Source organism: Lissotriton vulgaris, chromosome 2_1 (assembly GCF_964263255.1).
Source record: "Lissotriton vulgaris chromosome 2_1, aLisVul1.2, whole genome shotgun sequence".
In the NCBI taxonomy this organism is placed as follows: domain Eukaryota; kingdom Metazoa; phylum Chordata; class Amphibia; order Caudata; family Salamandridae; genus Lissotriton; species Lissotriton vulgaris.
This window is the reverse complement of record NC_141687.1, coordinates 1,204,096,189-1,204,110,374: the sequence shown is the minus strand read 5'-3', so window position 1 is coordinate 1,204,110,374 and position 14,186 is coordinate 1,204,096,189. Positions and strand designations below refer to the sequence as shown.

Below are 14,186 nucleotides of genomic sequence, written 5' to 3'. Positions count from 1 at the left end.
TTTAAGACTGTGATTGTCCCCGCTCTGTACACCAATTAATATCTCTTTGTTATTTAAGCTAAAGTTCATCCCCATCTGTGTGGATAGCAGTCGGAATATACTATCCCAAAATTCTTTAAGGGTTGGACATTCAATAAACATATGTACCATGCCTGCGGGCTAGAGATTACATTTTGGGCAATGTACACGTGGTGAATTCATAGAGGGTGTCCATTTGGAAATATGTTTCGGTGTATAATAAAGCATACATATAGTTTTGAATTGTTGCAGTTTGAGATTCACAGAAACTATTGCTTTGATCAAGTGTTTCCTGTGCCTTTTGTAATTCTAATCCTGTTATTGTAGTTGCTAATCGCAGGCTCCATTTTGCCACTATCTGTGCGCTATCATCTTCGCTATGCCCATAAAATGTACCTATGCCACATTTTGAAGATTGATAGAGTAATGTATAAACTCCGGAGATACCCTGGTAGTTATTAAATTCGTATTTGTGAATAAGATAGTCCCTGACCTGAAGATATTTAAAAAGGGATTTTTGAGTAGACCAAATGTTTCCTGTAATGCAGCAAAGGATCGTACTCCCTGACTATCATATGATTGGCCCTGCTTTTGTAGCCCTTTATCTCCCCAGACTCGCCCCACATTCTCATGAAAGATATTCGGGAGAATTGGATCACCCCACAATAGAGTAAGGGCGTGAATAGTTGGCAAAGAAAACGTAATACATATTTAATGCCAGACTTCAACCACGTCCCAAATCACCTTAAATCTTACCCTTTTGAAATAATTAGGATCAGAAAGCTTATGCATTGCATATCTGATATCTGGTTGTAATGCTAATTGATAACCAGCTGTGCACTCCCTCAAGTTATCCCCATTCAATAGGCCCTGAATTCGTCTAAAAAATGCAGCCCAAAAATAAAGTTTTAAATCCTGCAGTTTGAGTCCGCCCTGCTCATATGGCAATTTCAAATACCTAATGGCCCGTCTGGCTTTCCTGTAACCCCCCCCCCCCCCCCCCCAAAAAAAATCCCTATAGCTAAAAAAAAAACATCTTGTACCCACAATGGTATGGAGTAAAAAATATTAAGAAACTTGGGTAGAATATTAATTTTTATGATATTACATCTACCCCATATAGTCAGAGGAAGTCGGTGCCATTGCCTTAGCTTGGCACTGACTAACTTTAGTAGTGGCTCGTAATTGAGGGTGACTATACTTTCCACTCTGCTGCTTAAGTGAACCTCCAAGTAGGTGGCAGTATCAGTAACTCCCATAACTGTGTAGATGGAGTAGTTGTTTCATAGTTGAGGATTGTTTGCATTTTCAGTAGATTTATCTTGTATCCGGATTACACCCCAAATGCTTCTGACTCCTTAGAGCTACAGTTCATCGCAAGACATGGGTTGGTGGCATATAGAGCAATATCATCTCCATATAAAGTTATTATAAACTCGACCCCATGCAGCATTAATGGCTATTCAGAAGCAAATCTTTAATATATGGTTCAATGTAGTGAGCACACAATAACGGGGATAGCGGACATCCCTGTCGCGTCCCCCTAAATATGGAAAATAAAGAGGAGACGTTCCCATCTGAGACAATTTTGGCCCTTGGCTCGGTATATAACTTCTGCATTAGGGCTATATACTGGTCACCAATGCTGAACGCTCCCATGGTCACCCAGAGTGCCTCCCAGGTGACTCTATTGAAGGCCTTCTATGTGTCTAGCATTATCATTCCTATTTGTTCTTGTATTTTACCAGCAACATCAAAGGCAGAGAAGGCAGTATTGAAATGCACCATTGTGTCTCTTCCAGGCACTAACCCATGTTGTTGTTTAGAGACAACTCATGCATAAAAGTGGCCAGACAAATTTTTCAAAATATCTTTGCATCTGCGCTTATCAAGGAAATTGGACGGTAGGACCCTCGGTCTTCCGGTGATTTACCCTTCTTAAGAAACAACGGCTATATTCATCACTCCCCGTGATGCTGGAGCTTCCCCACCGCTGTATATGTAGTTTGTCAGTTCTAGGGATCCAGGGGCTAGAATAACTATGAATACTTCATAATCCAGGGGGATACTATCGTCCCCAGGAGCTTTTCCTGATGCTAGGTTCCTCACTGCTGCCTCCACTTCGCCTATCTCCACCTTTGCAGCTAGTACGTAAGAGTGTATGCAATTTAACCGGGGATCTGGCTTTTGGCCAAATATTACCTGGTTTGCTATAAATCCTTTGATAGAAAGTGGCAAATTTATCAGCGATGAGCTGCAGACACTTATGTATGACTCCATTGTCCCCTGTGATGCATTGAATGACATTCCGCACCTTTTTATCCGCTGTCTGATGGGCAAAAACCTGTCCTATTTTCTCGTCATACTCATACTGGTAAACTCTATTCTTATGATATTTAGCCGCAACTTTCTCAGTGAACCCACGATTAGCCATTTGATGCCTCTCCCTTAATACTGCGCACTCCTGATTTTCCCTAGCACTGGTGCTACATTTGGCTGCCTAGTTCAGCATACGAACTAGGACGAAAAGAGGTATACAAAACCTCACTAGCCATTTACAAAAAAATAATATTGACTGAAAAAAGCAAATACTTTATGCAAAAAATAGAAGATGCAAAAAATTCTAGCAAAGAACTCTTCTCCACAGTCAGGAAATTAACTAGCGTATACAACTCTATGCCTATAGAAATGAGCTCAGACTTATGCAATATTTTGGGCCAGTTCTTTGTAGATAAAGTCTCGGCAGTATACGAATCCTTCAAGGGATTAGACGTGGTCACACACCAACAGGTTGATTTTCAAAAACAGGATGAGATTTCACCCCACACACAGGATCACTCATTTCACTTTCAGCCTCTGTCTATTGAAAAGATTCTCCAGGTGGTTAGGTCAACGAAATCCGGGGGCACATCCGATCCTTGCCCACCCAAGGTGATGTACCTCTTCGAGGACCTACTGAGCGATCAACTATGCTTACTTTCCACTGAAATAATTAAATCCAACCATTTCCCCGACCCTTGGAAAACAGCTTCAGTATTGCCATTACTTAAAAAATATAATTTAGACCCCCAAGAACCAGGAAATTACAGACCGATTGCAAGAATTCCATTTGCGTCAAAAGTTCTTGATAAGCTTCCGAATAGACAGCTGTCTCAATTCCTTACGGAAGCAAATACATTAGATCACTCCCAATTCGGTTTCCGGGAAGGGCACAGAACAGAAACAGCATTATTGATGGCAACGGAGGAGCTTAGGAGTGTCCTGGACGCCGGGGGGAAGGCCGCCTTGATCTTGTTAGATCTATCGGTGGCCTACGACACGGTAAACCACGACACTATCCTCGTCCGTCTTGCAGAAGCTGGAGTGCACAAGACAGCTCAGTCTCTGGTAGCATCATTTTTATCTAACAGGACCTTCACGGTGAAACTGGGAGAAGCCAATCCAAATCCTTCTGATCCCCCTGTGGGGTGCCCCAGGGGTCGTCATTAAGCCCTACTCTTTTCAATCTAAACGTGGCAGCTCTGGCTGCTATAATTAGGAATTGTGGCTTCCTCCCAGTTTCATACACAGATGACACTCAAATAGTGGTCTCAATTTCAAATAATGTGCTAGAGACAGCTACCAGGTTCAAACACTGTATGGAACAGATCAATTGCTGGATGCAGACGAATTGCCTCAAGTTGAATGGAGACAAAAGTGAAGTGATGCTGTTAGGTTCTGACTTGCAATCATGGTCCCAGGATTGGTGGCCAGATAGTCTAGGTCACTGTCCATCTCCAGTGCACAAGGTAAAAAACTTAGTTATGCTCCTTGACAATAAACTGTCCTATGAAGCACAAACTAATAAGCTGTCATCATCAATCTGGTTCATCCTGAAAATGATCAGGAAACTACTACCTTTCATTCCTCTGACATCCTGCAAAACAGTGGTCACAATGTTGGCTTTATCAAGACTGACTACGGAAACGCACTATGTGCTGGGATCCAGACCCAACACTTGGCAAAACTCCAACGCCTACAAAATGCAGGCGCACAGTTGGTGCTAGACATATCCAGACATGAGCCAATAGCTCATAGATTGAGATCTCTGCACTGGCTCTCCGTTAAAGACAGAATAAAATTTAAATCCTTATGCTTGGCCTATAAAGCCCTCCAGGGAAGAGACTCGCAGTTCCTAAAATCTCACCTAGAAAGGTATCAGCCTACCAGGTCCTTGAGATCTAGCAATTTAGAACTGATCCAGGTACCAAGATACAAACAGGTCAGGTGGGGAGGGAGAAACTTCCTGCTGTATACAGCAAAGGCGTGGAATCAGCTTCCAATTACAATTAAAAACAGCCCATCTCTACTTTCCTTTCGAAAGAGATAAAAACATGGCTATTCATCTCGGGCTAACTTTTCTTGTGTTGAGCAGCCTGGTCCTGTACTCTTACCTCAGCGCCAAGACGCCCATGGGCATTTGTCGCGCTTTATAAATCCTCAAATCAAATCAACACAGGCATGCTTACACCATAGTGCAAGGGCACCTGCATTGACGAAATTGCTGTTTATGTGCAGTAAGGTGTGCCTTCCTGCACATAAACAATGACTTTTGGTAATTTGTAACTCCTATATGTGCTGCATTGTGCAGCACACATAGAAGTTGCAAATCATAATTTGTTTAGTAATTGTTCATGTGCAGGAGGGGACACCATCCTGCACTTAAACAAGCATTCATGGCGATTTGATGTTACCTGTAAACTGCACAATGCAGCACACATAAAAACGTTTTGTGGCCTTCCTGTGGCCCCCTTTGTGTGAAGGATTATTCCAGGGACATCTGAATCCCATCAGAGTTTAATGTTCACATGTCAGAATAGCTCATGAGCTTAAACAAGACAAGTCGGTCACCATGTTCATTAAATTTTTGTTCTTACTCTAGAAAATCAGTTTCGCGTCAGGATGAAAAATATCTTAAAGGGAGACCTGAATAAATTTTTTAAGGCTTTGAGTCGACCTTCCTGGGTCGCGCAAAGCAAAGCTAAAGCATTCCTGACCAACTGTGCAGGCAAGCAGTGGCAACTAAGCCTCAGACCAACAGGGAATGTGTCACACTGCACAAAAAAATGTTGTCTTTCCTGAATCAACTGTAGTGGTTTGAAGGCAGAATCAGCCTTGTGATGTTTCCTGGTTTCGTAGAAAGTTGAACACTGTGATTTTAAGTGGAAACTGCTATCCTCTTTGACCCCAATAGTAGGTCTAAGAGGATATCAACTTCAACTCATTATAATTGATTTTCAGATTCCTCAGCGTGGAAAATAGAAGTACTTAGCCTTCACTTTAGAGAGCCGTCCAGCTAGGAACCAGCAAACTAATAAATAATATCAGACCATGTCTGCATTTAGGTAGCTGCAAAGGTGAGCCTATAGGTCTTATATCTTTTCTTATATCGTATCTGTTCTTACTTTTACAATATCTATATTTTGATTGTAAACAGGGAAAGATGCCAAGGCTTCCTGGATCACATCTGATGCGCTAACCTTTCTGGACCGCTTCATGCTTCAGGCTCCGATATCCACTTTGTCGACTGTAGCAAGTATCGAAAAGAGCTCAGTGAGTATCATTTAAATACATATATGTGTAGATCAGATGGGAGGACAAGATGTCACCATGCCACTGGAAAGCCTTATTTCCAACATGGAATTTTCTTTTAGAAATACTTGTTTTTCTAATAACTATATTATCCAATTCCACCAATTGGACTAAATGTTCAAATTAAATATGGTGTTGCAGTGATAGTATATTTAAGCATGTAAACAAACAAAACCTTCTACTAGAAGATCAGTAGAGTATGAGCAGGAAAAAGAAGGCTTATGAGAATGTCGGAACCAGAAAGCTAAGTAGAGAACTTGAATATTAAAAGCTGGAGGGAGACAAGCATCATTAGACGCAGAGGGGTTTAAGACCGTGGAAGGAGTTTTTCCAATGCAGGGTATGAAAAAACACAATCTAGCAAAGTTTAGGATAGAATTAAAAATTGTATGCAAAGGTGAGGAATAGGTGAGAGTAGAGCAGTAGTAAAGGAAACATGAGATTTGTGTTGTATGCCCGAGGGGGATCATTAAGAATCCGGATGTTGGTTGCTATCTTGAGAGGAGAGGAAAGCAGAGCCAAACACGTTCTGATGTGGGCAAGTTTGCAATGAGATGGGTAAATAGACAATAATTGCATTGTACCACGGTTGAGGTTGGACAGGGCATGATGCTGTTTGGTAGATGTAACCATATTTTTAAGTATATGTTGATGGGTGTCCAGGATTACTTTAGACCTGACCCTGGGAGTGTATGGATTAAGAGACGTAGGGCCTCATTACGTTGTCAGTCGGAAAACCTCTGCCCGAATTTCCTAGACTGCATCAGAACCCTTCTGAATGACTGGGTCACTTTATAATCTGCCTGAACGATTACGATGTTCGGAAAGTAACACCACTATTCCGAATCAGTTCTGACTGTCTCTCGGAGTATTTGGGTCTGTCGGGAACTGCACTGTGCACCTCTACGAACAGCGTTTCCGACCGACTGATTACAATGTCAATTTCCAACAGCCTTTCCTAGTTAGCCTGTCCAACTTGTCTAGGCTGTCGGAAAGTGACTTTGGGGGGCCCTAGCAGGCCCCCTTCATCCTGTGTCCCCTGGTTGAGAGCCAAGGGGGTAGCTATGGGGCCCCCTGTAAATCTCTGCACTGTGTGTCAGGCACAATGTGGTGTCCTTGACAGGGTGCAGGGTTTTCCACACACGCCCCATTTCCTCATAACAGCCTGTGTTGTCTGGTGGAACAGAGCTCCCATAGGGAACAATGGGACTCTGATAGAACAGTGTTCGGTTGACTCATAATTGGTAGGGCGGAACCGCAGACCATGAGTCAGCTGGATCCTGAATCCGAGACGTTGTCGGGCAAAAAGGTTCTGCTCGATATCGTAATGAGGCCCTAAGTGTGAGGCAATGTAGAATCAGGTGACTGTAGACTGCTTTGACAAGACATGATGGTAGATGTCTTGCAACAGAATGTTCAGGTGGATGAATGGACAACTACTTCTATTACTAGCTTGGAAAATTGGGGGATTATCACAGCTCAACAGCAGTATTCATAATATTGAGAAAGAAAACACCCTTGAGGAAACCCACAGCAGTGAAAAACATGTCTAATGCCAAAATTGTTGCAAAGCACAAAGCTAGTCAAAGTGCAACTTTGCTAAACAAAGGACCAGCGCAACTCTGTCTGAGTATACAAAGCTACATTGCTTTATTTTACACCTCCTTTTATGCAATTGCATTAAGGGAGGAAATAAAGGATATAACGTGATCAAACAGAAACTCAAGCAGGTGCCTAGTTCGTCTCCTAAGAAGAATGTGAAAAGTCCTTGAGAAGGAGATGTAGTAGGGTTTGGTAAAAAGCTTTCTCACTTGTCTACACCAGATTCGAAAAAAGGCTATGTTTACATGAACCACAGATGAAATATATGGGTTTGGTGACTTGCACTTTTGAGTCATTTACAGTACGTTTATTGCTATTCAGTATTCCCAAACTCACGTGTAAACTTACTATAAAAGTGTAAGTTACATGTCTCCACTACCCTGAGTACAGCAGTTGGCTTACTCTTGTGTGGGTGGGTGACGTCCCTATCTATTCCCCTTTGGAGTAAGTCAGCCCCTTTACCCACCCACTCTCTACAATCCCACCTACATTTACTACTAAAGCATTTACTTATTTGTGCAGACACTCCTGGCATAAACTCTGCAAATAGTTTGTGCATAGCGTTTTGTAGTATGTTTTGCAGTAGTATATAAAGTACTACAAAGTGCTGTTTGTAAATCAGGCAAATCGTCTACAGCAGCGAAATACAAGTGTTAGCAAGTTCAAAATGTGTGTTAATGTGCAAAAATGGAAATGTTTAGGTAGTGTTTTAAGCAGATATAAATATGATTACTAATATGTTATTATAGGTAGATATAAAATGTTTTATCCATATTTATTAATTAAGATCTTATGGCCATGAGTGAGAGGCTGTTTAATATTTTTATTAAATACTCTACCGTGGATATTACAAAATATCAAAACATTTTGTTCACTGTCCTTTAAATTGTTCTCAATTTGATAGCAGAACTGTGAATTAGGTTATGATCATCCACAGTAATAAGGCTGCATTTCTTAAAGTTCAGATTTACACCTCTCTGCTGCAGTCTAATCAAATGCATAACGTATTATAAATGCACTTAAAAGATGCAGCAAGACAAACTGGGTCACATTATGAAACCAACCATGACATCAAACATCCTTTGGTTAAGTCTTATCCTAACATTCTTCTAAACATGGCTAATCTAGGCTGCTTGCTCGTCCTCAGTAGCTGTAACACATTTTCTCTTACTGTGCATTTAGATGCAGTATACATTTAGCATTTCGTGGACCTAGACACTATCTCGCAAAGGTCTCATTCTACTCAACATCCTGGCATGCATATATTCCATCCTTAGCCTATTGGTGCCTGTGGCACTACAGGTAAGCATGGGCAAATTTTGCGAATCTGGCGTTCGCAAATTTGCGTATTTGCGAACTCGCAATCCGCAAAATCTCGCAAAAGTGTGCGGCTCGCTAGTACAATTTCGTGGGTGTTCGCGAGGAAAATCTCGCGCAAACTTACCCCCGCGGTCGTGAACAGGCGCGGCCATCTTGTTTCTCATTCATTGCTATGGTTCTGGGCATGCTTTTGGTATCCTCTCTGTATCTCTGCCATCCTTTGCTTGTTTGACGTTTTTTTTAATCTATTTTACTAATTATCTATCTCTCTATTTTTCTTGCTCTATATTTTTGTGTTTTCTGCTACTTTTGGTTAATTTTAAACTACTTTTTTCAACTCTTTACTTTTCTTCTCTTCCTATTCTATTTTCTTTATTATTTAGCTTCCATTCTGCCCAGACCATGGTGAAGGGAGCCGGGAAGCATCCAGAGAAGGGGAAGGGTCCCGCACCCCGTGCCCGGCTCCGGTGCGGGCGTTTGAGGGGGGAGCAGGTTGTACCCCGGGAGATCTTTAGCCCGGAGGAGGTGGCCGCACTAATTTTTTATGTTCAACGCCACCTCCCCAGGATCATCATGGCAGGCGGCAGGATCGGTTGCGGGTACGGGATCCGGGAGCGCCGGAGGCGGTGGGAGAAGGTGTGCCGGGCCATGTACCACCACTTTCGGGTCCGGCGCACCTACAACCAGGCCACCCACCGCTGGACGGATGTCCTGGACCGTGAACGCGATCTGCTCGACCTGCTTGGCCTTGAGATCCCCGGGCTTGGTGAGTAGTAGTAGCTATTTCTTTACTACTCTGTTTTCTCCTGCTCTGTGTGTTATTATATTGCAAATTTTTGTTTTTTACCAAGAGCAATAATGCTGCTCATTACATTGTAGGTAAATTATATTTCAAAATCTTCTGTGCATTTCAGGTGCACTGCTCTCCTTCTCAGTAGTGTTGCTACTATGCTTATTTGTTTTCGATTTTGTGTTCATTTCATTGGCCTGTGAAATTATGTATGAGTGTAGTTTAAAGAACTGCGTAATGCTAGACACTAAGGTTCAGATTTTTAATTACCGGTGCATCCCTGCAAAGTAGCAGGGATGCGCCAGTAATTGTGCGCCATGCCACCATCACCCACAACGTCACCAAAGCGTTACGCATCTGTGCCGTAAAGGCGGCGCATTGCTGGAGTTGCGTCGCAACGATGGCGCAGCTCCATCAATGCTCTGGGGTGCCCTATCTCCCCAATGCTGCGTCAAGCCGTACGTCTGCTTCAAGCAGGCGCAGGGTTTGAGTCACACATCATTGTCGTTAAAGTGAGTGATTGAAATCTTGTAGATTTCCCTCAGCCACTTTTAGGATGCGTTCCTGCGCAGGAACGCCCTCCCTTGCTCCGAAACGCCCCCTGATGGCGCAGGGCTTTACAACGTGATGCATCTCCCATATGCGTCACGTTGTTAATATACGCCGCACCATTGCACCTCTTTTATTCTGCCGCTGTGTCACAAAAGTCACGCAACAATGGAGCAAAAGAGCCACAAGGGGCTTCTAAATCAGCCCCTACAGACTCAAGTCCAGTCCTTCCTTTGTACACATGGCGATAAGAGGAAATAGTGGTGGTGGATTGATAGTTTGAGTATTTTAATGACTGGTTAATGTAGGAGGAAACTTTAGTGTTGTCGCTGATCTGCAATCACGATGGACTTTGTCTGTCACTTCGCGTGCTGCGGACTGCTGCCTGCCAATCCTAGGCAAACCTTTTTAGTACTTTGTTTAGTGAGTTACATAAGAAGTTTCCAATTCGACGGTCCGCAAATCAAGCAATATTAATAACGTAGTAGACCACATGAGATCGGTCAATAATATATCCCGTGGAATAGTTGTCTATTTGCTATTTTGCCAAAATATTTTGTTATTGTTCTTTTGAAATGTTTGATTCGGTTGACAAATATCATCCATGTTTTCTGGTCTTTCTTTCTTTCATTCATGTTGTACATCAGCTCCCCCCAGGGGCAAGAGGACACAGGAGGAGGAGGAGGGTGCTGTTCAGGATGCAGGCCAGGATCGGGCAGGCGAGAGCTCCTTTGCTGGCCCCAGTAAGTTTTAATTTTAATATAGAGTACTTATTTTTTCCTAGCGTTCCTCATTCGATTTTTTCTAAATCGTCTTTGATCTTCTTGTAGACTGGACCTAAATTCTTATCCTGCCTCGACTATGACTCCCTGTGGTATTACTAGATTATTCTTATTAGTCTGTCTGTGTAGCTAACTAAGATTGCACATTTGGCAATTCCATTGGACTCCCATTCTAGTCAGCAATAGCTCTATGCACTGAGTGCAGTCCTCTGGGATTATCCATAATGTCTTTTCAAGTCTTCTAAATGTTTATGCTTTGACAATTGCCAACAATAAAAAGGCGAATGACCACCAAGAAAGACTAAGATACTATTTTACTTTTGGTTTGGATAGTAGGACACTCCATTCTACTACTGTTGCAGGGACAAATCTGCACAAACAGAACTATGGACACTAAATAATGCATTGCTTAGCTTATCAATTATAATAGGTGCTGTTAGACTTTCCACATACCTCAGTGATAACAGACTTTGTAGTTGAACACCCAATCTCCTTACTGACTAGATAGTGTGGCAGAGTCATTTTGGGCCCGATGTAGGTAAACTCCACTTTACCACTTCTGAAATACCGAATCATACCGATTCGGTATTTCCGAAGTGGTAAATTGGAGGGGGGGAAATGTAGGTAATCCAGATGTTTTGATTACCGATTCGGTAAAAATCGGTATTTACCGATTCGGTAAATACCGAATAGGTAATGCCCATTGCTTCCTATGGGCTTTGAAGCCCATAGGAATCAATGGGCATTACCGATTCCGTATTTACCGAATCGGTAAATACCGAATCCATCAAGGGTGCAGGGGGTGTCACTTTGACACCCTATGGCACCCCCAATACAGGCGTGGGTGCCATGTGGCAGGCATACATGCCCTAAGGGCAGGTCTGCCTGTCACATGGCATAGGTGTGCATGCACACATGTGCATGCACACCGGAATCGGTATTTTACCATGAGGTTTTATTTCATGGTAAAATACCGATTCTGTAAGGCCTCTGGGACTCAGAAGAGTCCCACCTACATATGTAAAATACCGAATCGGTATGAATACCGATTTGGTATTTTACAGATTCGGTAACTTTACCGATTCGGTAAATATACCGAATCGGTAAACAAGGTCCCCCTACATCTCATTGACCCATTTACCGGTCGGTAACGGCCGAAATCGGCCGTTACCGACCGGTAAAGGCCACCTACATCGGGCCCTTAGCTCCCAAAGTCACCGATGATTGATCCCCAATGATGTCAGAGGCACGGACTCATGCTTGCAAAAATTCCAAAACGTTTAGCTCATCCACTCTAGGCTGGAGGACCAAAAACCACAGAGTCTATTTAAGTTTAAAAGCTTTATTAAAAGTAAACACATTTATTAAAATCAAGTTTGTCATAAAAGTAAACGTTTAACTGAAAATGGAAAAGTGCTTAGTGCTGACGATTAATTGGACACATATCTTGTGGTCGAGCCGAGCTCTCACCTGGTTTGAACTTGATCCTGCTCATGTTCTTAGAAGTCAAGCTTCTGTCTGTTAGGAGAAAAAGTGGTGCGTGTTAAAAATAAAAAGCAAGCATCCATCAGTTGTGCCAAAAAGTGCAGCAAGACAACAGCCTTCCCTGGAAAAAGGGACATTTTTACTTTAGAGTAGACAGTCACAAATTATTACATTGTATTCTGTTTTTTTCACATTTCTTTCTTGCTCCTAGACCAAATATTATATAGTAGTGAGTGGTGTATTCTAACATTCTTAAATGTACTTTGTAGGTGGAACATCTGGAGGCGGGGCCAGCGCGGAGGTGGTGGTATTGGACGAGGGGAACAACTCTGGGGAGGAGGCGGTGCAATTGCCGGACATGCCTGTGAGGGATAACACGGTGGTGGCGGCAGAGGTAAGCTATATATTCCTTACGTATTGAGATTGAAGACTGCAGAGTGTGCTTTCTGCACAGGTGTATTATAAATCAACCAGGTAGTAGCCTCCTCTAAATGTACTTCGACTTAGCTGTGAAGTTTTTGGCGAGAAGAATCCCAATCAGATCTGAGATGAACTTGATGGATGGGATGAACGAAAAGCGAAAGAAGGGTGTAAGTAAGTGTGGAAGGACGAGAAATGTAATGATGACTGGCAAAGAAGAATGATATGTGTTTGCTTGGTCCCCGAGGTGGCTGGGAAGGAAAGAATATGGTATGGTGCATGGCTGGGTGAAAGATGAAGCAAGGATGGGTGGAAGGAGAACAGCCTGGGTGGGTGAAACAGAAACTGTATGTGTGCATATACTTTGAATGGATGGATGCCTGGATCATGGTACTATCTGACTCTTAGATAGCATATGTGTATCTAGAGAGAGTAGACGGTCACTGGATGAACTAAGTGTTACTTTGAAAAGCGTGTAACACCGCACCCGCACGTCCGTTCCAGTGTAGGAAAGGCAAGGAAAAGAAGTTGTAATTTTGTCCAAATACTACCATGAATAGTAGCAGTAGTTTGTATTGCAACTGCAAGCACAGCATATATCCGGTTATTACGGTGGACACTCCCTACCTCTCTTAATAACTTTAGTTTAGTAGTAGTACGTCATTCATGTGTGGGTGTATCACTGTTCACTCAATAATAAGCAAAGCACCTAAAGTCATCCCATATGTCATCAAATACATCCCATGTGAAGTGATAGATAATCAGATTATTTAGCTTCTTCATTTTCCTTTTTTAGTACTCATTTGCACTGTAGGGTGAAAGTTAAATTAATTAAGCAGTCGCCCTTTTAACAGAGTATTCTCAGTGCCACCCGTAATAGAAAAGTAAGAGCTTCACCACCTGCATGTACTGGACTGGTACAGTAACACAAGTCTGTCTCACTCATCATGGTGTGCGTCTGTTTTTCTCGGGTGCAAGTTCACTGCGCTGGCATTATGCCGGCTTGCATAAGATAACGTACCAATTTTCCTAAACAAGAGAGAAGAAGAAGAATAAGACTGGTGTACTGTCATAGTCGACTGTAATGGAAGTCCATAGTGCTCGTAGAATTTGTTCCTTAAACTCCTATTAATGTTAGAGCAAGGATGAAGAAGTCGGAGGTTACATAGATACTGTCCTCAATAGTTATGTACTGTGCTTTCAATTTGCTACTTGTACTGTGACACAACTTTCTGCTCAATTATTTTGTGTTAATCTTATGGAGCATTAGTCTTAAGGAGCATTGGTTACAGACTATGTCTTTCTTTCTTCATATAGTTGCTCCTTCCAAATCAAACAGACCATCAAGGAGGAGGGAGCTGGCTCGAATGGCCACGCAGTCTACCGGTACATCAACAACATCCACTGGGACAGCTGCATCCTCCTCCGTGCCCCCACGGGCTGCCAGCCAGCGCAGTGCTCCAGCGGTACGGAGCCGGGCTACCAAAGACAACCGCCACCGCCGAGCAGCAAAGACAGCAGCTGCCCCCCACAGGATTTGCAAGGCACGCCAGCGCCGCTTATGCCTCAGAGTGTCCTACCTGGAGCAG

At 42.8% G+C, this 14,186-nt stretch overlaps 1 protein-coding gene across 1 annotated transcript in view; it reads left to right on the top strand.

Moving 5' to 3' along the window:
* LOC147732395 (otoancorin-like) overlaps window positions 1–14,186 on the top strand; it is a 759,538-nt gene that overhangs the window by 206,777 nt on the left and 538,575 nt on the right. The window contains exon 6 of the mRNA XM_086956929.1: window positions 5,495–5,610. Coding sequence (XP_086813055.1) covers window positions 5,495–5,610 — 116 coding nt within the window. The remainder of the gene's footprint in view (window positions 1–5,494; window positions 5,611–14,186) is intronic.